At 45.6% G+C, this 23,344-nt stretch overlaps 1 protein-coding gene across 2 annotated transcripts in view; it reads right to left on the bottom strand.

Moving 5' to 3' along the window:
* Window positions 1-23,344, bottom strand: part of LOC115152342 (catenin delta-2-like) — a 412,167-nt gene that overhangs the window by 10,116 nt on the left and 378,707 nt on the right. For both annotated transcript variants that reach the window (XM_029697114.1, XM_029697124.1), the window contains exon 21: window positions 4,246-4,330. In XM_029697114.1, coding sequence (XP_029552974.1) covers window positions 4,246-4,330 — 85 coding nt within the window. The remainder of the gene's footprint in view (window positions 1-4,245; window positions 4,331-23,344) is intronic.

Below are 23,344 nucleotides of genomic sequence, written 5' to 3' on the forward strand. Positions count from 1 at the left end.
GAGAGAGAGAGAGAAAGGGTGGGGTGAGAAGAGAGGTGGGGAGAGAGAGACAGCCGAGAGAGAGAGAGAGAAGATGAGAGGAGAAGGGGATTGAGAGAGAGAGAGAGAGAGAGAGAGAGAGAGAGAGAGAGAGAGAGAGAGAAAGGGTGGGTGAGAAAGAGAGAGAGAGATAGAGTTAGAGAAAAGGGTGGGAGAAAGGGGAACAAGGAGACAGAGAGAGAAAGGGATGAGAAAGAGTGAAATAGAACGAGAGAGAGAGAGACAAAGGAGAGCTATTTAGAGAGAGAAGGGATATAACTTCAATAGACTAACAGTACACAATTGACCCTGGGCTTGGGGCTTGGGGCTTGGGGCTTGGGGCTTGGGGCTTGGGGCTTTGGGCTTTGGGCTTGGGGCTTGGGGCTAAGTCTTATTTAGGAAACATTCACAGTAAATATTTCATAGTACTGTTTTGTTGTTCCTCTCATCTAAACCCCATTGTTCTTCTGTGTGAACATTACACACACACACACATTTTATAAAAAAATGTAACTGAAATATCAAATCAAATCAAACGTTATTTGTCACATGCCCCGAATACAACAAGTGTAGACCTTACTGTGAAATAATTACTTACAAGCCCTTAAACAACAGTGCAGTTCAAGAAGAGTTAACAAAATATTAACCAAGTAGACTAAACTAAAAACATTAATAAAAAGTAACACAATAAAATAACAATAACGAGGCTATATACAGGGGGTACACATACAGAGTCAATGTGGAGGCTATATACAGGGGGTACCGGTACCGAGTCAATATATAAACTATAAACTACAGAAAAAGTTGTCTGTCTGTACAAGTTCTAGAACATTTTACACCGTCTTCTCATAAAACCCTCAGCAGCTAATTACATATCTACAGGGCTAAATCTGATCTTATTTTCCACCAGAGATAAAATCATATTTTTGCAGGAATCTCCTTGCGAATGATTTTGCCGAAGATTTTATCTCCGCCAGCCTGGGCAACCAGACGGAAAATCATTAAAATCCAGACGGAAAATATTTACAAATCATTAAATTAAAATCCAGACGGAAAATATTTATACAAGAAGCAACCTAATATCACACAGTCAAACTCTCAGTCATTTAGTAAGTTCACCATTCTGCCATATACAGGGGGTACCGGTACCGAGTCAGTGTGCGGGGGTACATGTTAATCGAGGTCATATGTACATGTAGGTAGGGGTGAAGTGACAATGCATAGATAATAAACAGCGAGTAGCAGCAGTGTACAAAACAAATGGAGGGGGGGGGGTCAATGTAAATAGTCTGGTGGCCATTTGATTAATTGTTCAGCAGTCTTATGGCTTGGGGGTAGAAGCTGTTAAGGAGCCTTTTGGTCCTAGATTTGGCGCTCCGGTACCGCTTGCCATGCAGTAGCAGAGAAAACAGTCTATGACTTGGGTGACTGGAGTCTCTGGCAATTTTTGGGGTTTTCATCTGACACCGCCTATTATATTGGTCCTGGATGGCAGGAAGCTTGGCCCCAGTGATGTACTGGGCTGTACGCAGTACCCTCTGTAGCGCCTTACGGTCAGATGCAGAGCAGTTGAAGTACCAGCTGGTGGTGCAACCAGTCAGGATGCTTTCGATGGTGCAGCTGTAGAACATTGAGGAGCAGGGGACCCATGCGAAATATTTTCAGTCTCCTAAGGGGGATATCACATTTACATAAGTATTTAGACCCTTTACTCAGTACTTTGTCTTCTTGGGTATGACGCTACAGGATTGGCACACCTGTATTCGGGGACTTTCTTCCATTCGTCTCTGCAAATCCTCTCAAGCTCTGTCAGGTTAGATAGGGAGCGTTGCTCCAAAGCTATTTTCAGGTCTCTCCAGAGATGTTCGATCGGGTTCAAGTCCGGGCTCTGGCTGGGCCACTCAAGGACATTCAGAGACTTCTCCCGAAGCCACTCCTGCGTTGTCTTGGCTGTGTGCTTAGGGTTGTTGTCCTGTTAGAAGGTGAACCTTCGCCCCAGTCTGAAGTCCTGAGCGCTCTGGAGCAGGTTTTCATCAAGGAAATCTCTTTACTTTGCTCCGTTCTTCTTTGCCTCAATCCCGACTAGTCTCCCAGTCCCTTCTCCCCTGATTGCTCAGTTTGGGAGGGCATCCAGCTCTAGGAAGAGTCTTGGTGGTTCCAAACTTCTTCCATTTAAGAATGATGGAGGGCACTGTGTTCTTTGGAATCTTCAATGCTGCAGAAATGTTTTGGTACCCTTCCTGAGATCTGTGCCTTGACACAATCCTGCCTCGGAGCTCTACGGACAATTCCTTCGACCTCATGGCTTGGTTTTTGCTCTGACATGCACTGTTAACTGTGGGATCTTATATAGACGGGTGTGTGCCTTTCCAAACCATGTCCAATCAAATCAAATCAAATGTATTTATATAGCCCTTCTTAGATCAGCTGATATCTCAAAGTGCTGTACAGAAACCCAGCCTAAAACCCCAAACAGCAAGCAATGCAGGTGTAGAAGCACAGTGGCTAGGAAAAACTCCCTAGAAAGGCCAAAACCTAGGAAGAAACCTAGAGAGGAACTAGGCTATGAGGGGTGGCCAGTCCTCTTCTGGCTGTGCCGGGTGGAGATTATAACAGAACATGGCCAAGATGTTCAAATGTTCATAAATGACCAGCATGGTCAAATAATAATATCAATCAATTTAATTTACCACAGGTGGACTCCAATCAAGTTGTAGAAATATCTCTAAGAATGATCAATGGAAACAGGATGCACCTGAGCTCAATTTCGAGTCTCATAGCAAAAGGTCTGAATACTTATGTAAATAAGGTATTTCTGTTTTACATTTTTTTTGAATTGTGCAAAAAAATCTAAAAACCTGTTTCGTTTTGTCATTATGGGGTATTGTGTTAGAATGCTGAGGAAAAAAAACTATTTAATACATTTTAGAATAAGGCTGTAACGTAACAAAATGTGGAAAAAGTCAAGAGGTCTGAATACTTTCCGAAGGCACTGTATACACAAAACATTAGGACCACCTGCTCTTTCCATGACATAAACTGACCAGGTGAATTCAAGTGAAAACTATGATCCCTTATTGTTGTCACCTATTAAATCCATTTAAATCAGTGTAGATTAAGGGGAGAAGACAGCTTAAAGCAGGATTTTTACACCTTGAGACAATTGAGACATTGACAAAATATTTAAGTGCCTTTGAACGGGGTATATTAGTAAGTTCCAGGCCCACCGGTTTGAGTGTGTCAAGAACTGTGTTCTTGACACACTGTGTTCTTGACAAACGCTGCTGGGTTTTTCACGCTCAACAGTTTACTGTGTGTATCAAGAATGGTCCACCACCCAAAGGACATCCAGCGAACTTCACACAACTTTAGGAAGCATTGGATACAACGTGGGCCAGCATCCTTGTGGAACGCTTTCAACACCTTGTAGAGTCCATGTCCTGATGAATTTAGGCTGTTCTAATAGGAAGGTGTTCTTAATGTTTGTTCACTCAGTGTATATCTTAAATGAGTTGTGAGATTTGATGACACCGATAATGTGGGGGCAGAAACAAATCCAACTGCCTTGACAAAACGCTCCAAGACTAGAAAGTGATAGAAAGCTTTAAAACCAACCCTGTAACACCAAGCTAAGCATGTGTATATACACAATGTATAAGATATGCGAATAAGTCCAGAATCAGAAAGCTTATGTTATTTTTTATTATACCACATTTTTATTTATTAAGTCATTTTTTTGTTGGGGGGGATGGTTACTAGTACATTATCCATTTTAATTTAGACGTTTATATGTATACGTTTATATGCTGACACTGAAAATAAAAAAATACCATTAAGAAATAGATACAGAATTTAATAATAATGTCACATCCTGACCATAAGAGGTTATTTTCTATGGTAGAGTAGGTCAGGGCGTGACAGGGGGCGTTTTGTGTTTTGTTCTATGTTTTCTATATCTATGTTTAGTTCTAGTTTTCTATTTCTATGTTGTTGTTTTTTGGGTTGATCTCCAATTGCAGGCAGCTCCTCATTGTCTCTAATTGGAGATCATATTTAAGTAGGGGTTTTTCTTCCTGGGTTTTGTGGGTTATTATATTTTGAGTAGTGTTTGTTTCTCTCTGCGTCACGGTTTGTTGTTTTGTCATATTCAGTTATTTGTGTATTGCAAAGTTTCACGGATTTAATAATGATCCCGTTATTAAGCATTATAAGAGGTGTATGTCTTACCTTCTTGTAGAGGCTGCGTAGGTCTCTGTACTGCCACATACTGCTGAGCACCTGAGATGCAGCCTTCACCACCTTGGCTGAGTGTCTGAGAGAGAGAGCAAGAGAGAGAGAGAGAGAGAGAGAGAGAGAGAGAGAGAGAGAGAGAGAGGAAAGAGAGAGAGAGAATAAGAGTTTGAGTTTAAAAAAACTTTATTGGGTCTGGGAGCCCACAACACAATAAACACTCAAACAAAAACATCAATTAAAAACACAACACCAAATCTTCCTCCACAGTAACTAAACACAACAACCTCTGAATACCCATATGCTCACAAACAGCCCAATGTTATTAACCAGTTTGTAATAAGCAAACTCAACCCCCAGCCAACATCCTCTCCAGCATGCCCACCACGTCCACAGACCCCTGTGCCCGAATACTGTTCTTTCGTGTCTTCCAAATTGCTAATTTAGCTGCCCCTGACACAAAGTTAAGTAAAAGAACTACACCCCTTCGACTAAACATGTACTTTGGCCCTAATTTTTAAATGTAACCTTTATTAACCTTTGGCCCAAATATAAACAGTTGGGAAGAGACTGTGGTTATCACCTCTCCCAGAGCTGATAACCAACTAGTGATCAGGTCAATGATCCCGACCAACCTGGGACACTGTAAGAACAGATGTGCCAGAGTTTCAGACTCAGCACAGAATGGACACCCCTCCCCAACAGTAGGATCCAGGTGTACCAGATGCATGTGGTGGCTATAGCTCAATGTATTATCCCTCATTGGAGGTCAGCTGTCCTCTTATCAATAGGCAGTTTAAATAAAGACCGCCAACAGCCTTTTGCGGAGGCAGCTGGACCAAACACCTGCCCACCTCGTCGATTTTACCCCTTCGAGGGAAGAAGCACGGGACACTATCGTCCCGTAGCACTACACATATTATGTATATGGCCTTCTTTCCCACCTCCTTGAACTCTCCCAGCTCCGGGGTATCCAAGGAAAGCAGCATCCCCACGTCCTCCTCTAATGCCTCCGCTGCAACACTAACATTCAGAGCAGGGAACACATAATCCAACCCTCCTTCCTCCTCTAATGCCTCCGCTGCAAAACTAACATTCAGCGCAGGGAACACATAATCCAGACCCTCCTTCCTCCTCTAATGCCTCCACTGCAACACTAACAATCAGCGCAGGGAACACATAATCCAGACCCTCCTTCCTCCTCTAATGCCTCCGCTGCAACACTAACATTCAGCGCAGGGAACACATCATCCAGACCCTCCTTCTACCGATCAGAATTGGAAGTATCAGTCACATACTGCTGATGAAGTACTGGCAAGAAATCGCAGACCTCCGCTACGACCTTCCCCAGTAGGCGAGATTATCTGATCCCCGCTCTTTCTGCAAGCTCCTCCAACGATCTGCTCCTGCTCCGCATCAGACGACCCAGCTTGGTACACCCCACACCTAACAGGCATGAACGTAGGCTGGCTGAACCCATAGGATGGGACTGGATGACAAAGTTATAAAAAAGAGGTTCTTGAAAAAGCCACATTCCCAGTGGCGTGCCGGCCTTACGGGACATGTCGAAAATGATCCAAGCTTGCATAACAGACTCATAGAATGGAGTCAGGCCAGACAAATCCCCACCCTCTAGCTTTAAGAGGAAATGGTGCTTATCTAAGCCCAAACATCCCGTTCTCCTCATCAATAGCTGAGGTTTAAACTCATAAAAGACACATCCCCGTCACCATCTTGGAGGGCGGTCCAAATGATTAGCCAAGCAAGGGAAGTTTGCAACGTAAGTCCCTCAGCCCTCGTTTTTAGTCGAGTTTGCTAGTGTACAATTATGTTCCCTTCGGGGCCTGAAACTCCCCATAATTCAATTTGAGATGATTGTACATCCGCTAAGAAGTGTAAGTAAAAAACAAATGTAAATAAGTTATAAATTCTGCTACTAATGCACATGACAGCACAAACATAAAAGTAATTATGTTTTTGTTTGGTTAGCTTTTGGAAATTTGGAAACATTTTCACCTTCAGAAGGCTAACATTATTTAGCTAATTCATTTGCTAGCATTCATACAGTAGGCGTATATTAATAATTATATATTTCATGTAAGTAGACATGTAATCATAATTGACTGTAGCGCATATAAGCACCCACAAGCTACCATTGGCTGAAAACACAATCATCGCGGGATGAACGAGTGACGAATTTCCAGGAAAGAGCGGTCAATTTAAAAATCATTCCCCTTGCCCTGCAAGTGTATACTCGTCAGATGTCATGATATGTCATCAGAAGTGTCCACTTAATTTGAGGGCTAAGGGGATAGGGTGTGTCTTTTAAGTGTTTGGACTTCAGCCAATGTGTAGGCTGTATCGACCCAACTAGAACTGTCACTGTACAACAGTCTCTGGGCTGCTTGAAGTCTGAAAGCAATGATCCTAGAAGAAATGTCCACCAGGCCTTGCCCACCCTTGTGCAGTGGCGGGTACAGGGCTGCAGCTTTAATCCAATTTTGTCCAGACCAAAAGAAATTGACAAGGGTCAGAAATTGACAAGGGTCAAGAAATTGAAGCTCTTGTATCAGATTTTACACCCCGGTGGCTGTAAAATCTTTAGTGTGTGCCACAGGGTAGAAGTGGCTAGGTTATTGGCTACCAGCACCCTTCCCCTATAAGACAGCTGGGGTAGCACCCATTTCCACCTACACAATCTGGCACACACCTTATCCACTACACCCTCCCAATTCTTTTTTTGAACAACATCAGAGCCTAGAAAACCCCCCAATGTCTTCATCCCATCTCTGCCCCACTGAAGCCCCCCTGGTAACCGTGGAGCGGACCCTATCTGAAGCCCCCCTGGTAACCGTGGAGCAGACCCTATCTGAAGCCCCCCTGGTAACCGTGGAGCGGACCCTATCTGAAGCCCCCCTGGTAACCGTGGAGCAGACCCTATCTGAAGCTGATGAGCCCACAGCGATTCACTCTTTTCCCAGTTAACTCTAGCTGAGGAGACCCCATTATACACCTTTAGAGCATTTGAGAGAACTTTAACATCCTCACCCCTGTAATAAAAACTGTCACGTCATCTGCATACACAGACAGTGCTATCGTAGGGCCCTTCATAACCCCTGGCACAGAGAAACCAGTAAGCCTCGCTCTTAAAAAACAAAGCATTTAGTTCAATTGCCAGACAATATAACTGTTCTGAAATTGGGCATCCCTGCCTGATACCCCTATGGCTGGGGAAAGGGCAGCTCAAACCACCCCCACCTTCACCATACATGAGGCCCCAGCATACAGTAAACTCATCCAAGACGGTAAAAAGCCTTCTCCTGATCCAAAGAAAGCAAACTCACATTCACATCATACAGTTTACAAATGTGTAAAACATCTCTTATTAGAAACAAGTTATCAACAATAGAGTGGTCAGGTACACAGTAAGACTGGTATTTGTGACAGCTCCTGCAGAGTAATGTCAGAGTCCAAAGCAGCTCTCTGCTCAGGGCCCAATTGAGGAAGTCCATGTAACAACTGTTCAGCACAGAGAGGATCACAATCTTATAGAGGGCAGAGTAGAAATCCACTGCATTTTGGCGCATCTCATTGTCATCTGTGGCTACCTTCCCATCAGGGACACGAAGGCAGATCATCTGTTTGCTTTGCAATGTCGCTTGCCCTAGGTTTAAAAAAAGCGCTAGGTGCATCCATATCCTTGAGGGTAGCAAAGTGAGACCTAATCAAGGCACCCTTCACTCTTTCATGTAAAAACGACCTCAGTTCATGTCTCTTGTCCTGTAAGTTCATGACTAGTCCAGGGTCATTCTGAGTGAGCAACTTCAACTTAATAGATTTGATGTCCTCTTCAAGAGCCATGATAGTCTCTTTAACTTCAATACTAGACAGCAGTATTTGGGCATTCCATTTAATAACCCTCCATTTTTCCCAAAACAACAAAAACTTTCACAAAACATGGCATCATGTAGTAACTTAACATGAAAAAACATTCAAGATGGCGCCGACAGAGATGGTCGCCTCGCTTCAAGTCCTTAGGAAACTATGCAGTAATTTGTTTTCTTACATTGTTAGCCAAGAAAATCTTTAGTGCTATTACATACAGCCGGGAAGAACTATTCGATATAAGAGTGACGTCAACTTACCAGCATTACGACCAGGAATACGACTTTCCCGAAGTGGATCCGTTGTTCGGACCTCCACCCTGGACATTGGATCTAATCCCAGAGGCTGACCCAAAACAACGTTGTCGTCAGACGGAGCGGCCTCCTGGTCAGACTTAGAAGGTGAACACACCACCCACCGCTTCCGAGCATATTACTCACCAATGTCCAGTCTCTAGACAACAAGGTGTACGAAATTAGGGCACGAGTTGCCTTCCAGAGAGACATCAGAGATTACATTCTCTGTTTCATGGAAACATGGCTCACTCGGGATATGTTGTCAGAGTCGGTACAGCCACCAGGTTTGTTCATGTGTCGTTCCGGCAGAAACAAATCTCTCTGGTAAGAAGAAGGGCGGGGTGGATGACTCATGATTAACGGCTCATGGTGTAACAATAACAACATACATGAACTCAAGTCCTTTTGTTCACCTTACCTAGAATTCCTTACAATCAAATGCCGACTGCATTATCTCCCAAGGATCATATCACCTTACCTGCCACTCTAGACCCACTTCAGTTTGCATACCGCCCCAACATGTCCACAGACGATGCAATCGCCATCACACTGCACACTGCCCTATCCCATCTGGACAAGAGGAATAGCTATGTAAGAATGCTGTTCATTGACTACAGCTCAGCATTCAACACCATAGTACCCTCTAAGGTCATCATTAAGCTTAAGGCCCTGGGTCTCAACCCCGCCCTGTGCAATTGGGTCCTGGACTTTCTGACGGGCCAACCCCAGGTGGTGAAGGTAGGACACAACATCTCCACTTCGCTGATCCTCAATGCTGGGGCCCCACAAGGGTGCATGCTCAGCCCCCTCCTGTACTCCCTGTTCACCCATGACTGTGTGGCCATGCACGCCTCCAACTCAATCATCAAGTTTGCAGACGACACAACAGTAGTGGGCGTTGATTACCAACAACGATGAGACAGTCTACAGGGAGGAGGTGAGGGAACTCGGAGTGTGGTGTCAGGAAAATATACTCTCACTCAACGTCAACAAAACAAAGGAGATGATCGTGGACTTCAGGAAACAGCAGAGGGAGCACCCCCCTATCCACATCGACGGGACAGTAGTGGAGAAGGTGGAAAGTTTTAAGTTCCTCTGCGTACACATCACGGACAAACTGAAATGATCCAACCACACTGACAGTGTGGTGAAGAAGGCGCAACAGCGCCTCTTCAACCTCAGGAGGCTGAAGAAATGTGGCTTGTCACCTAAATCCCTCACAAACTTTTACAGATGCACAATCCAGAGCATCCTGTCGGGCTGTATCACCTGGTACGGCAACTGCACCGCCCTCTGCCCACAACCGCAAGGCTCTCCAGAGGGTAGAGCGGTCTGCACAGCGCATCACCGGGGGCAAACTACCTGCCCTCCAGGACACCTAGAGCACCCGATGTCACATGAAGGCCAAAAAGATCATCAAGGACAACAACCCCCCGAGCCACTGCCTGTTCACCCCGCTATCATCCAGAAGGTAAGGTCAGTACAGGTGCATCAAAGCTGGGACCAAGAGACTGAAAAACAGCTTCTATCTTAAGGCCATCAGACTGCTAAACAGCCATCACTAACATAGAGAGGCTGCTGGTAACACACAGACCCAAATCACTGGCCACTTTAATAAATGGATTTAATAAAGGTATCACTAGTCACTTTAAATAATGCCACTTAAATCATGTTTACATATCCTACATTACTCATCTCATCTATAAACTGTATTTCTTACCATCTACTGCATCTTGCCTATGCCGCACGGCCATCGCTCATCCATATATTTATATGTACATATTCTTATTCCATCCCTTTACATTTGTGTGTATAAGATAGTTGTTAGATATTACTGCACTGTCGGAACTAGAAGCACAAGCATTTCGCTACAGTCACATTAACATCTGCTAACCATGTGTATGTGACCAATAAAATGTAATTTGATTTGAAAATACCAATAAGATGATGACCTTCGTGGACTGGGTAAGTGAATATCAACAGTAACATTATGGTGAAAAACCAATAGGAGTAATGTCACACCTTCCAACCCTACTACAGTAGAGCTCAGATGCCTACAACCTGTCTAACCTTCCAACCCTACTACAGTAGTGATCAGATACATACAACCTGTCTAACCTTCCAACCCTACTACAGTAGTGATCAGATACATACAACCTGTCTAACCTTCCAACCCTACTACAGTAGTGATCAGATACATACAACCTGTCTAACCTTCCAACCCTACTACAGTAGAGCTCAGATACATACAACCTGTCTAACCTTCCAACCCTACTACAGTAGAGCTCAGATACATACAACCTGTCTAACCTTCCAACCCTACTACAGTAGTGATCAGATACATACAACCTGTCTAACCTTCCAACCCTACTACAGTAGAGCTCAGATACATACAACCTGTCTAACCTTCCAACCCTACTACAGTAGAGATCAGATACATACAACCTGTCTAACCTTCCAACCCTACTACAGTAGTGATCAGATACATACAACCTGTCTAACCTTCCAACCCTACTACAGTAGTGATCAGATACATACAACCTGTCTAACCTTCCAACCCTACTACAGTAGAGCTCAGATACATACAACCTGTCTAACCTTCCAACCCTACTACAGTAGAGCTCAGATGCATACAACCTGTCTAACCTTCCAACCCTACTACAGTAGTGATCAGATACATACAACCTGTCTAACCTTCCAACCCTACTACAGTAGAGCTCAGATGCATACAACCTGTCTAACCTTGCTGCACTGACACGACCTTCATAAACTTTTAGCCATATGTATTGCCTAACTTTTGCATTTCTTACTCCCCACACGTCTTCCCTGTGGCTCAGTTGGTAGAGCATGGTGTGTGCAACGCCAGGGTTGTGGGTTCGATTCCCACGGGGGGCCAATACAAAAAAACAACTATGCATGAAATGTATGCATTCACTACTGTAAGTCGCTCTGGATAAGAGCTTCTGCTAAATGACTAAAATGTAATGTAAAAATCAGAATGCTCAAACTCAGTTAATAGATTAGACAGACAAATTCCTGATGGCAGGTGAGGTTCTTCAGCAGTGTGATCAACAGTAAAATCCACTGTACAGTTCCAGTCCCCCCCTAAAGCCATACACCCCTCTTCGTTACCTTTATTTGATCAAATACATACATTTTTTAAATAAATAAACATAAAATCTGCCTTGACCAATAAAACCCGAACCATTGCAATCTCTGTAGTAGATACCACAGTCACCCCTAAGCCTGACGAAAACAAAATTGCCACTCCAGCACTGAAATTAGTACCATGACTGAATATACGCTGCCCCTCCCACCACATACCCAGTCAACCTCATTAGCCTCATCACTACAGTATGTACGTATCTCCTGGAGAAAAACTACATTAAGCCTTTTCTGTTTTACCTGGGAGATTAGCTCCACCTGAACCCCCTCCTCCACCCCATCACTCCTACCGGGCATCTCCTCCACTACCTGGGAGACTAGCTCCACCTGAACCCCCTCCTCCACCCCATCACTCATACCGGGTATCTCCACCACTACCTGGGAGACTAGCTCCACCTGAACCCCCTCCTGTACCCCATCACTCCTACCGGGTATCTCCTCCACTACCTGGGAGATTAGCTCCACCTGAACCCCCTCCTGTACCCCATCACTCCTACCGGGCATCTCCACCACTACCTGGGAGATTAGCTCCACCTGAACCCCCTCCTCCACCCCATCACTCCTACCGGGCATCTCCACCACTACCTGGGAGATTAGCTCCACCTGAACCCCCTCCTGTACCCCATTACTCGTACCGGGTATCTCCTCCACTACCTGGGAGACTAGCTCCACCTGAACCCCCTCCTCCACCCCATCACTCCTACCGGGCATCTCCTCCACTACCTGGGAGATTAGCTCCACCTGAACCCCCTCCTGTACCCCATCACTCCTACCGGGTATCTCCACCACTACCTGGGAGACTAGCTCCACCTGAACCCCCTCCTGTACCCCATTACTCGTACCGGGTATCTCCTCCACTACCTGGGAGACTAACTCCACCTGAACCCCATCACTCCTACCGGGTATCTCCTCCACTACCTGGGAGATTAGCTCCACCTGAACCCCCTCCTGTACCCCATTACTCATACCGGGTATCTCCTCCACTTCCTGGGAGACTACAGTGGGGGAAAAAAGTATTTGATCCCCTGCCAATTTTGTACGTTTGCCCACTGATAAAGAAAGGATCAGCCTATAATTTTAATGGTAGGTTTATTTGAACAGTGAGAGACAGAATAACAACAAAAATATCCAGAAAAACGCATGTCAAAAATGTTATAAATTGATTTGCATTTTAATGAGGGAAATAAGTATTTGACCCCCTCTCAATCAGAAAGATTTCTGGCTTCCAGGTGTCTTTTATACAGGTAATGAGCTGAGATTAGGAGCACTCTCTTAAAGGGAGTGCTCCTAACCGCAGCTTGTTACCTGTAAAAAAGACACCTGGCCACAGAAGCAATCAATCAATCAGATTCCAAACTCTCCACCATGGCCAAGACCAAAGAGCTCTCCAAGGATGTCAGGGACAAGATTGTAGACCTACACAAGGCTGGAATGGGCTACAAGACCATCGCCAAGCAGCTTGGTGAGAAGGTGACAACATTTGGTGTGATTATTCGCAAATGGAAGAAACACAAAATAACTGTCAATATCCCTCAGCCTGGGGCTCCATGCAAGATCTCACCTGGTGGGGTTGCAATGATCATGAGAACGGTGAGGAATCAGCCCAGAATTACAAGGGGGGATCTTGTCAATGATCTCAAGGCAGCTGGGACCATAGTCACCAAGAAAACAATTGGTAACACACTACGCCGTGAAGGACTGAAATCCTGCAGTGCCCGCAAGGTCCCCCTGCTCAAGAATACATATACATGCCCGTCTGAAGTTTGCCAATGAACATCTGAATGATTCAGAGGACAACTGGTGAAAGTGTTGTGGTCAGATGAGACCAAAATGGAGCTCTTTGGTATCAACTCAACTCGCCTTGTTTGGAGGAGGAGGAATGCTGCCTATGACCCCAAGAACACCATCTCCACCGTCAAACATGGAGGTGGAAACATTATGCTTTGGGGGTGTTTTTCTGCTAAGGGGACATGACAACTTCACCGCATCAAAGGGACGATGGACGGGGCCATGTACCGTCAAATCTTGGGTGAGAACATCCTTCCCTCAGCCAGGGCATTGAAAATGGGTCGTGGATGGGTATTCCAGCATGACAATGACCCAAAACACACGGCCGAGGCAACAAAGGAGTGGCTCAAGAAGAAGCACATTAAGGTCCTGGAGTGGTCTAGCCAGTCTCCAGACCTTAATCCCATAGAAAATCTGTGGAGGGAGCTGAAGGTTCGAGTTGCCAAACGTCAGCCTTGAAACCTTAATGACTTGGAGAAGATCTGCAAAGAGGAGTGGGACAAAATCCCTCCTGAGATGTGTGCAAACCTGGTGGCCAACTACAAGAAACGTCTGACCTCTGTGATTGCCAACAAGGGTTTTGCCACCAAGTACTAAGTCATGTTTTGCAGAGGGGTCAAATACTTATTTCCCCCATTTAAAATGCAAATCATTTAATAACATTTTTGACATGCGTTTTTCTGGATTTTTGTTGTTATTCTGTCTCTCACTGTTCAAATTAACCTACCATTAAAATTATAGACTGATAATTTCTTTGTAAGTGGGCAAACGTACAAAATCAACAGGGGATCAAATACTTTTTTCCCCCACTGTAGCTCCACCTGAACCCCCTCCTCCACCCCATCACTCCTACCGGGTATCTCCTCCACTACCTGGGAGATTAGCTCCACCTGAACCCCCTCCTGTACCCCATCACTCCTACCGGGTATCTCCACCACTACCTGGGAGACTAGCTCCACCTGAACCCCCTCCTGTACCCCATCACTAGCACCGAGGATTCTCCTCCACTACCAGGGAGATTAGCTCCACCTGAACCCCCTCCTCCACCCCATCACTCCTACCGGGTATCTCCTCCACTACCTGGGAGATTAGCTCCACCTGAACCCCTCCTGTACCCCATCACTCGTACCGGGTATCTCCTCCACTACCTGGGAGACTAGCTCCACCTGAACCCCCTCCTGTACCCCATCACTCCTACCGGGTATCTCCTCCACTACCTGGGAGATTAGCTCCACCTGAACCCCCTCCTGTACCCCATCACTCCTACCGGGTATCTCCTCCACTACCTGGGAGACTAGCTCCACCTGAACCCCCTCCTGTACCCCATCACTAGCACCGAGGATTCTCCTCCACTACCAGGGAGATTAGCTCCATCTGAACCCCCTCCTGTACCTCATCACTCCTACCGGGTATCTCCTCCACTACCTGGGAGATTAGCTCCACCTGAACCCCCTCCTGTACCCCATCACTCATACCGGGTATCTCCACCACTACCTGGGAGAGTAGCTCCACCTGAACCCCCTCCTGTACCCCATCACTCCTACCGGGTATCTCCTCCACTACCTGGGAGACTAGCTCCACCTGAACCCCCTCCTGTACCCCATCACTAGCACCGAGGATTCTCCTCCACTACCAGGGAGATTAGCTCCATCTGAACCCCCTCCTGTACCCCATCACTAGCACCCAGGATTCTCCTCCACTACCTGGGAGATTAGCTCCATCTGAACCCCCTCCTGTACCCCATCACTAGCACCGAGGATTCTCCTCCACTACCTGGGAGATTAGCTCCAACTGAACCCCCTCCTGTACCCCATCACTAGCACCGAGGATTCTCCTCCACTACCTGGGAGAGTAGCTCCACCTGAACCCCCTCCTGTACCCCATCACTCCTACTGGGTATCTCCTCCACTATCTGGGAGACTAGCTCCACCTGAACCCCCTCCTGTACCCCATTACTCGTACCGGGTATCTCCTCCACTTCCTGGGAGACTACAGTGGGGGAAAAAAGTATTTGATCCCCTGCCAATTTTGTACGTTTGCCCACTGATAAAGAAAGGATCAGCCTATAATTTTAATGGTAGGTTTATTTGAACAGTGAGAGACAGAATAACAACAAAAATATCCAGAAAAACGCATGTCAAAAATGTTATAAATTGATTTGCATTTTAATGAGGGAAATAAGTATTTGACCCCCTCTCAATCAGAAAGATTTCTGGCTTCCAGGTGTCTTTTATACAGGTAATGAGCTGAGATTAGGAGCACTCTCTTAAAGGGAGTGCTCCTAACCGCAGCTTGTTACCTGTAAAAAAGACACCTGGCCACAGAAGCAATCAATCAATCAGATTCCAAACTCTCCACCATGGCCAAGACCAAAGAGCTCTCCAAGGATGTCAGGGACAAGATTGTAGACCTACACAAGGCTGGAATGGGCTACAAGACCATCGCCAAGCAGCTTGGTGAGAAGGTGACAACATTTGGTGTGATTATTCGCAAATGGAAGAAACACAAAATAACTGTCAATATCCCTCAGCCTGGGGCTCCATGCAAGACCTCACCTGGTGGGGTTGCAATGATCATGAGAACGGTGAGGAATCAGCCCAGAATTACAAGGGGGGCTCTAGTCAATGATCTCAAGGCAGCTGTGACCATAGTCACCAAGAAAACAATTGGTAACACACTACGCCGTGAAGGACTGAAATCCTGCAGTGCCCGCAAGGTCCCCCTGCTCAAGAATACATATACATGCCCGTCTGAAGTTTGCCAATGAACATCTGAATGATTCAGAGGACAACTGGTGAAAGTGTTGTGGTCAGATGAGACCAAAATGGAGCTCTTTGGTATCAACTCAACTCGCCTTGTTTGGAGGAGGAGGAATGCTGCCTATGACCCCAAGAACACCATCTCCACCGTCAAACATGGAGGTGGAAACATTATGCTTTGGGGGTGTTTTTCTGCTAAGGGGACATGACAACTTCACCGCATCAAAGGGACGATGGACGGGGCCATGTACCGTCAAATCTTGGGTGAGAACATCCTTCCCTCAGCCAGGGCATTGAAAATGGGTCGTGGATGGGTATTCCAGCATGACAATGACCCAAAACACACGGCCGAGGCAACAAAGGAGTGGCTCAAGAAGAAGCACATTAAGGTCCTGGAGTGGTCTAGCCAGTCTCCAGACCTTAATCCCATAGAAAATCTGTGGAGGGAGCTGAAGGTTCGAGTTGCCAAACGTCAGCCTTGAAACCTTAATGACTTGGAGAAGATCTGCAAAGAGGAGTGGGACAAAATCCCTCCTGAGATGTGTGCAAACCTGGTGGCCAACTACAAGAAACGTCTGACCTCTGTGATTGCCAACAAGGGTTTTGCCACCAAGTACTAAGTCATGTTTTGCAGAGGGGTCAAATACTTATTTCCCCCACTTAAAATGCAAATCATTTAATAACACTTTTGACATGCGTTTTTCTGGATTTTTGTTGTTGTTAATCTGTCTCTCACTGTTCAAATTAACCTACCATTAAAATTATAGACTGATAATTTCTTTGTAAGTGGGCAAACGTACAAAATCAACAGGGGATCAAATACTTTTTTCCCCCACTGTAGCTCCACCTGAACCCCCTCCTCCACCCCATCACTCCTACCGGGTATCTCCTCCACTACCTGGGAGATTAGCTCCACCTGAACCCACTCCTCCACCCCATCACTCCTACCGGGTATCTCCTCCACTACCTGGGAGATTAGCTCCACCTGAACCCCCTCCTGTACCCCATCACTCGTACCGGGTATCTCCTCCACTACCTGGGAGACTAGCTCCACCTGAACCCCCTCCTGTACCCCATCACTCCTACCGGGTATCTCCTCCACTACCTGGGAGATTAGCTCCACCTGAACCCCCTCCTGTACCCCATCACTCCTACCGGGTATCTCCGCCACTACCTGGGAGACTAGCTCCACCTGAACCCCCTCCTCCACCCCATCACTCCTACCGGGTATCTCCTCCACTACCTGGGAGATTAGCTCCATCTGAACCCCCTCCTGTACCCCATCACTCCTACCGGGTATCTCCTCCACTACCTGGGAGACTAGCTCCACCTGAACCCCCTCCTGTACCCCATCACTCCTACCGGGTATCTCCACCACTACCTGGGAGATTAGCTCCACCTGAACCCCCTCCTGTACCCCATCACTAGCACCGAGGATTCTCCTCCACTACCTGGGAGATTAGCTCCACCTGAACCCCCTCCTGTACCCCATCACTAGCACCGAGGATTCTCCTCCACTACCTGGGAGATTAGCTCCATCTGAACCCCCTCCTGTACCCCATCACTCCTACCGGGCATCTCCTCCACTACCTGGGAGACTAGCTCCACCTGAACCCCCTCCTGTACCCCTTCATTTGTACTGGGCATCTCCTCACCAGTCTGGAGAAATGGCTCACCAGATCCATCCTTACCTCCTCCAACAATGTTTTTATGCCCGCCACAGACGCTATGTTCCCCTCTGGTACAAGCTGCAACTCAGTACCCTCAACACAAACAACTTGTTCCTCAGCAACAGGTGCTTGTGGATGCTCTACCACTGTCAGCCCACCTCTCCCTACATCAGTGGGCCCAGGCGTTACAAAGACCACCTCTGTCCCGACCTCCACCTTCTCCTTTTCGAGCAAGCATGTTGCTTATGGCTAACATCCCCACACTCAAAACACTGCTGAACACCCGTACTATCATAAGTCATATAGAGTCTGTTGTCATACTTGACTATACACATACATGACTTTAAACTATACACCATACACTGCAGGGACTGAAAAATGTGTTCATCATCAGATGTCCCACTGCTTTTGCGGCGGCAGGAAGCCTAGTGGTTAGAGCGTTGTGCCAGAAACCGAAAGGTTGCTGGATCAAATCCCCGAGCTGGCAAGGTAAAAATCTGTCGTTCTGCCCCTGAACAAGGCAGTTAACCCACTGTTCCCCAGTAGGCTGTCATTGTAAATAAGAATTTGTTCTTAACTGACTTGCCTAGCCAAATAAAGGTTACAAAAAAAAAATTGCGATAACTCTGTCATGACGTTGGCCTGTGGGTAAGGTTTATGACCCCCCCCCCATAAATACCTTTCTCCCTTCCCCTCTCTCTCTGACCCTACTGAAGGACTTGAATAGCCTGTGTTAAATATAGAGAGTCTGGGAACATCAAACAAATGGGGAAAAGGAACCATATTTTGGTAATAAAACCAGTTGGAAATATGCTTGATAACGTAATGAGTATGGAGGTCAGTTCATTGTTATCTGGGACATTATGATTGATGACAAGACGACATAAACTGTACCTGAGAAAGTATACACCCTCTAGTTATCAGAGTCACATGGAATTGTTATGCAATTGAAATGTTTGATATTGAAATTGTTTGTTAGGAGATTAAATGTAATTTTAGCTTCCAAATGAGAGAATTGGGTTTTCATAAGGAAAGTGCCCTGCTCGATCAGTGGCCCAACCCTGTGAAGAGACAGGGGTTATAAACGATGAAACACCTCCTTCCCTCCTCTCCACTATATAAGCCTTTGACGAAAAGATAACCAGTAGTTCCAGTACGGGAGGTCTGCAGCCTCTACGTTAGAAGGACACACATGTTAACTAAACCATATCAAGGACAGAACTAAGCCAACCTCGGCGTGAGCTATGGTATGAACTGGTATGAACTTTGAGCTTATTCACTACAGAAGTGATACTTCCTAGCCGTTGAGTTAGTAGCTGCCGCTGCTAACGTGGGCTAGGAAAGGACGGACGACGGATCCAGTCTAACAACCAGACGAAGATACCACCACGTATCCAATTTACCACCATTGACATTCTTCCACTACAGGAAGATCTGTTGGCCAACCCGGCCAGCATCTACGACCAATCTACCGAAGCGCAGCTCAGAGTAAATATTTATTGCATTTTCCTTTTCCAAATGGGCGGTAATTTAGAATGCATAAGATAATGTATTTACGATAGCATAGCTGCTGTTTCTTTGTTCCTAAATCTTCCCGCTCTTTCATTCAAGCCCAACCCCCTTTCCTTTGTGTAACCAGGTTTTCTGTATGACATCATTGGTATTCTGTGTATTTGTAATTCTGTGTGATTAGTTAGGTATTTAGTAAATAAATAATTAAACACAATTTTGTATTGCTGATTCAACTTGTTAGCCAGGGTTCGTGAAGATAACCAAGAATTTACAACTTTCATTATGAGACTGAAAATAAGATAAGGGTTAATTTTGACTGCTATCGATGTAAAATATTACTAAGTATTTTAAGAGTTTATTCGGAAGATAACAGCTCTATAAACGTTCTTCCGTGGTGCCCCGACTTTCTAGTTAATTACATTTACATGATTAGCTTAATCAGGTAATATTAATTACAGAGAAATCATTTTATAAGTTAGCATGTCATATCACTTAATCCGGCATAGCCAAAGACACGACAACTCCAAAGTCTGCTCCAGTGAGTTCAAAAACATAAACACCTGTCGCCGAAACGACATAAACTGCTTCAGAGCCGGGTGTTAGCAACCAAATGCAACAATTTTAATTGAACTTGCAAACTCCCAAACTGCAATAACTCACGCTCCAATAGCTCATTGGGAATAAACGGCGGTACTTTCGAAATCGTAACCCTTGTTGAAGGAGAAAAAAGCAGCGAAACTTGAATAAACATGCCTTAAAGAATTACGCCAGGCTCAATCAGCTGATCGACAAGACACTCTTTTTTAAGAAAAACCACCACTGCTTTATTAATCCGCGACGCATAAGCAACATTTTCATAGCTTAACTTCTCTTCTACGGCGACCAGAAACTCCTCCACGGTGACAGTAGCTTCAGTAACACACCTGAAGCCATCTCAAAGTGACAGGTACGTGTGGGTCACCATCCCCACCTAAACCAGGGCAATTCCAATTCCAAGAAATACAATATACCTAATTCTACCACATACATTTTTTTTAATAATTAATCATCCATAGAAAAAGGAAAACTACCAAGAAAAGGAAACAAAAAGAAAACACAGGCGATCTTATTCCAGACACCACTCGCACTCGGTCATACAATTCCCAGCATCCACCAACACTCCCAGCATGCAGAGAGAGAGAGAGAGAGAGAGAGAGAGAGGGATTTGTCTTGGATTTTAATGCTGTGAGAAGGTTCTATAAATGTTGCTAAACTGAGAAACAGAGGGACACTCAGACAAGCTTATATTGTCCACATTAAGTCTTCATTTACTCTACTTTAACATGACTTTACTCTCCATCCCAAATGGCACCCTATTCCCTATATAGCCCTATGGGAACTGGCCAAATGTAGTGCACTATATACGGAATAGGATGGAATTTGGGATGCACACTAACTTTAAGGTGAACACTGCAGGGACCGAAAACGTGTTCATCATCAGGAGTCCCTCTGCCTGGCGCAAAAATGGTTTTAAGAGGTGATTGTGCTTTGGAAGAGTAGCAATCTTCTTAAGCAGTTATAGAGCAGTTACTTTAAAACCAGCCACTCCTGCATGCTAATGGCTGCTGCTAGCCACTTTAGAGAAAATTAGAAGAGAAAGAGTGGGTTTTTTGCTTTTTGAGAGCGACGGGAGGACTTGAAGAGGGTGGTTATTCTACAATTGTGTTTCATTAGAAACATATACAGCTCTTGTCAATATGTAGAAAATAGAGAAGAGGCTACAGAGACAGTGTCAACCGGCATATTATTATACTGAGTACATGAGTCATGAATAGAAGTGCGATGCTTGAAGTAGCCTAACCATTCATTTTATAGGTCAAAGCATGGCTGCACTAGTCTACACATATAGCTAGAAACAGATTCTTATTCTATGCCAAACATGTCCTGCTGGAGATAAACATAGTTCCTAACCACAGAAGATTAATGTGGGGGCCTATTGGGTGGAATGAACACATATCTGACCCTGTTTCAGTTGTTAGGGGCCACGTCTACGGAGAGCAGCATCACTCACTGTCAAGTTACACCAACGTGTTACCCAGAATGGACTGCAGTGAACTCCATAGTGATGCATCAACACACAACCCTGATGTAAGGATCTTTCTGACAACCATTTGGTGTCATATCAACCATCAGAACACCCTGCTCGGTCTCCCATAGTGACAGGGTTTATATACTGATAACGTAAGCACTGTGTTTTGTCAGTACTCATAGACACACAGACTCATGAGAGACTGCGTCCACCACGTAAATAACACTACACAAACCCTCTTACTGTTTCTAGTCCCTGTGGGAAAAGCTTGAGAAGTTAGGCCCTAACCACAGTCACCCTAGAAGCATCCTAACCTAGACTGAGGAGTGTGTGTGACTGTGTGAGTGGAAGCATAGCCCGCCTCACTTTTGCTACATGTGGTGTGTGTGTGTGTATGTACAATGCATTTGGAAAGTATTCAGACCCTTTCACTTTTTCCACATTTTGTTAGGTTACAGCTTTATTTTAAATGGATAAAAAAAAAATCCTCATCAATCTAAACACAATACCCCATAATGACAAAGTGAAAACAGGTTTTAAGAAATGTTTGCAAATAAAAATAAATAAAAATAAAGACCCTTTGATTCATCTTTGAGATGTTTCTACAACTTAATTGCAGTCCACCTGTGGTAAATTTAATTGATTGGACATGATTTGGAAAGGCACACACCTGTCTATATAAGGTTCCACAGTTGACAGTGCATGTCAGAGCAAAAACCAAACCATGAGGTCGAAGGAATTGTCCTTAAAGCTCAAATACAGGATTGTGTCGAGGCACAGATCTGGGGAAGGGCACCAAAACATGTCTGCAGCATTGAAGGTCCCAAGGACCCAGTGGCCTCCAACATCCTTAAATGGAAGAAGTGTGGAACCACCAAGACTCTTCCTAGAGTCAAACTGAGCAATCTGGTGAGAAAGGCCTTGGTCAGGGAAGTGACCAAGAACCCAATGGTCACTCTGACAGAGCTCTAGAGTTCCTCTGTGGAGATGGGAGAACCTTCCAGAAGAAAAACCATCTCTGAAGCACTCCGCTAATCAGGCCTTTATGGTAGAGGGGACAGACGGAAGCCACTCCTCAGTAAAAGGCACATGACAGCCCACTTGGAGCTTGCCAAAAGGCACCCTAAGGAATCTCAGACCATGAGAAACAAGATTATCTGGCCTGATGAAACCAAGATTGAACTCTTTGGCCTGAATGCCAAGCGTTACATCTGGAGGAAACCAGGCACCGCTCATCACCTGGCCAATACCATCCCTACGGTGAAGAATGGTGGTGGCAGCATCATACTGTGGGGATGTTTTTCAGTGGCAGGGACTGGGAGACTAGTCAGGATCGAGGGAAAGATTAACGGAGCAAAGTACAGCGAGATCCTTGATGATGATCAAAACCTGCTCCAGGGCGCTCAGGACCTTAGACTGGGTCGAAAGTTCACCTTCCAGCAGGACAACGACCCTAAGCACACAGCCAAGATAATGCAGGAGTGGCTTCGGGACAAGTCTTAGTTGGAGTCGTGCCTGGCCGTGCAGTCATGAGTGAACAGGGAGTACAGGAGGGGGCTGAGCACGCACCCCTGAGGGGCCCCTGTCTTGAGGATCATCGTGGCGGATGTGTTGTTACCTACCCTTACCACCTGGGGGCGGCCCGTCAGGAAGTCCAGGATCCAGTTGGAGAGGGAGGTGTTTAGTCCCAGGGTCCTTAGCTTATTGATGAGCTTTGAGGGCACAATGGTGTTGAACGCTAAGCTGTAGTCAATTAATAACATTCTCACATAGGTGTTCCTTTTGTCCAGGTGGGAAAGTGCAGTGTGCAATAGAGACTGCATCATCTGTGGATCTGTTGGGGCGGTACGCGAATTTTAGTGGGTCTTGGGTACCCAGGAGGATACTGTTGATGTGAGCCATGACCAGCCTTTTAAAGCAATTCATGGCTACAGACGTGAGTGCTACGTGTCG

This window comes from Salmo trutta, chromosome 2, assembly GCF_901001165.1.
Source record: "Salmo trutta chromosome 2, fSalTru1.1, whole genome shotgun sequence".
Lineage (NCBI taxonomy): Eukaryota > Metazoa > Chordata > Actinopteri > Salmoniformes > Salmonidae > Salmo > Salmo trutta.